At 33.0% G+C, this 879-nt stretch overlaps 1 protein-coding gene and 2 long non-coding RNA genes across 3 annotated transcripts in view; 2 read left to right on the forward strand and 1 right to left on the reverse strand.

Annotated features, from left to right (window-relative positions):
• LOC110268960 overlaps positions 1 to 879 on the reverse strand; it is a 15,087-nt gene that overhangs the window by 8,218 nt on the left and 5,990 nt on the right. Inside the window, exon 2 of the long non-coding RNA XR_002357753.1 lies at positions 468 to 479. This is a non-coding gene — a long non-coding RNA (uncharacterized LOC110268960). The remainder of the gene's footprint in view (positions 1 to 467; positions 480 to 879) is intronic.
• The window catches only part of LOC110268962, a 10,354-nt gene that overhangs the window by 3,095 nt on the left and 6,380 nt on the right, over positions 1 to 879 (forward strand). The window lies entirely within an intron of this gene.
• The window catches only part of LOC107647933 (vacuolar amino acid transporter 1), a 5,863-nt gene continuing 5,052 nt past the window's right edge, over positions 69 to 879 (forward strand). The window contains exon 1 of the mRNA XM_016352007.2: positions 69 to 460. Coding sequence (XP_016207493.2) covers positions 274 to 460 — 187 coding nt within the window. The 5' untranslated portion in view covers positions 69 to 273. The remainder of the gene's footprint in view (positions 461 to 879) is intronic.

Here is an 879-nt window from a genome sequence, read left to right on the forward strand (position 1 = left end):
AAGAAAAATAAATAAAAAATAAAAGAGTAATTTAATTTAATAATTAATATAATTGAGTTCCCTAATAACTCGTTTATTTCACCATCTAGTAGCGGGTAGCCTATTGTCTTGCATATAAAAATAAAATTGATAGAGGAAAGAAAAGAACTCATCTTTGTGCGCTTGTTCCTTCATTCTATCATAAAAAACACACACAGTGTGTGTGATTGCAGTGATCGATCACAAGCACACAAATTAAATCTTTTTCATTTGTTCATTACTGTTATCATCATTATGGCTAGTGGTGGTGATGATGGAAAAAACTCCATCACCATACCCCTTCTGGGTGATGAAAAAGTAGAACAGAGAAGCTTCTACAATGGAGATCAGCTACCTAAATCTGCCGATGATTTAGACTCAGTTCATGTTGGTAACACCTCCTTTTTCAAGACCTGCTTCCATGGGATTAATGCAATTTCAGGTTACACTTCTCTCTCCCTCTCTCTCTGTGATTAAAAAGAAACTAATTAACAAGATTGCGATTAGTGGTTAAGATATGACACAAAAAAGTAAGGCATATTTTTAGGCCTTTTCAAAAAGGTGAAAACTAATATAGTTGATACAAAATTTTTTGGTCATCTTTTTACTTTTATTTGTATATATTGTCTCCCATCAAGAAAAGTTGTATGCATGTATGTGTTTCTAAATCTCATTGAATCTCTCATCAATCGCTGTTGCTGGCACAAGATGATGTTGTCTCTTCCCATTTCATTAACCTTTGCTGAGATTTTTGTAGCTTTATCATGAGAGATGAGAGACCGCGTGTATACACACTTGAGTTTTGACGTGATTATCAAAGTTAAAAAGTGTTTCATGTTTTTATTTTTGATATAGGTACTA

Source organism: Arachis ipaensis, chromosome B01 (assembly GCF_000816755.2).
Source record: "Arachis ipaensis cultivar K30076 chromosome B01, Araip1.1, whole genome shotgun sequence".
Classification (NCBI taxonomy): Eukaryota; Viridiplantae; Streptophyta; class Magnoliopsida; order Fabales; family Fabaceae; genus Arachis; species Arachis ipaensis.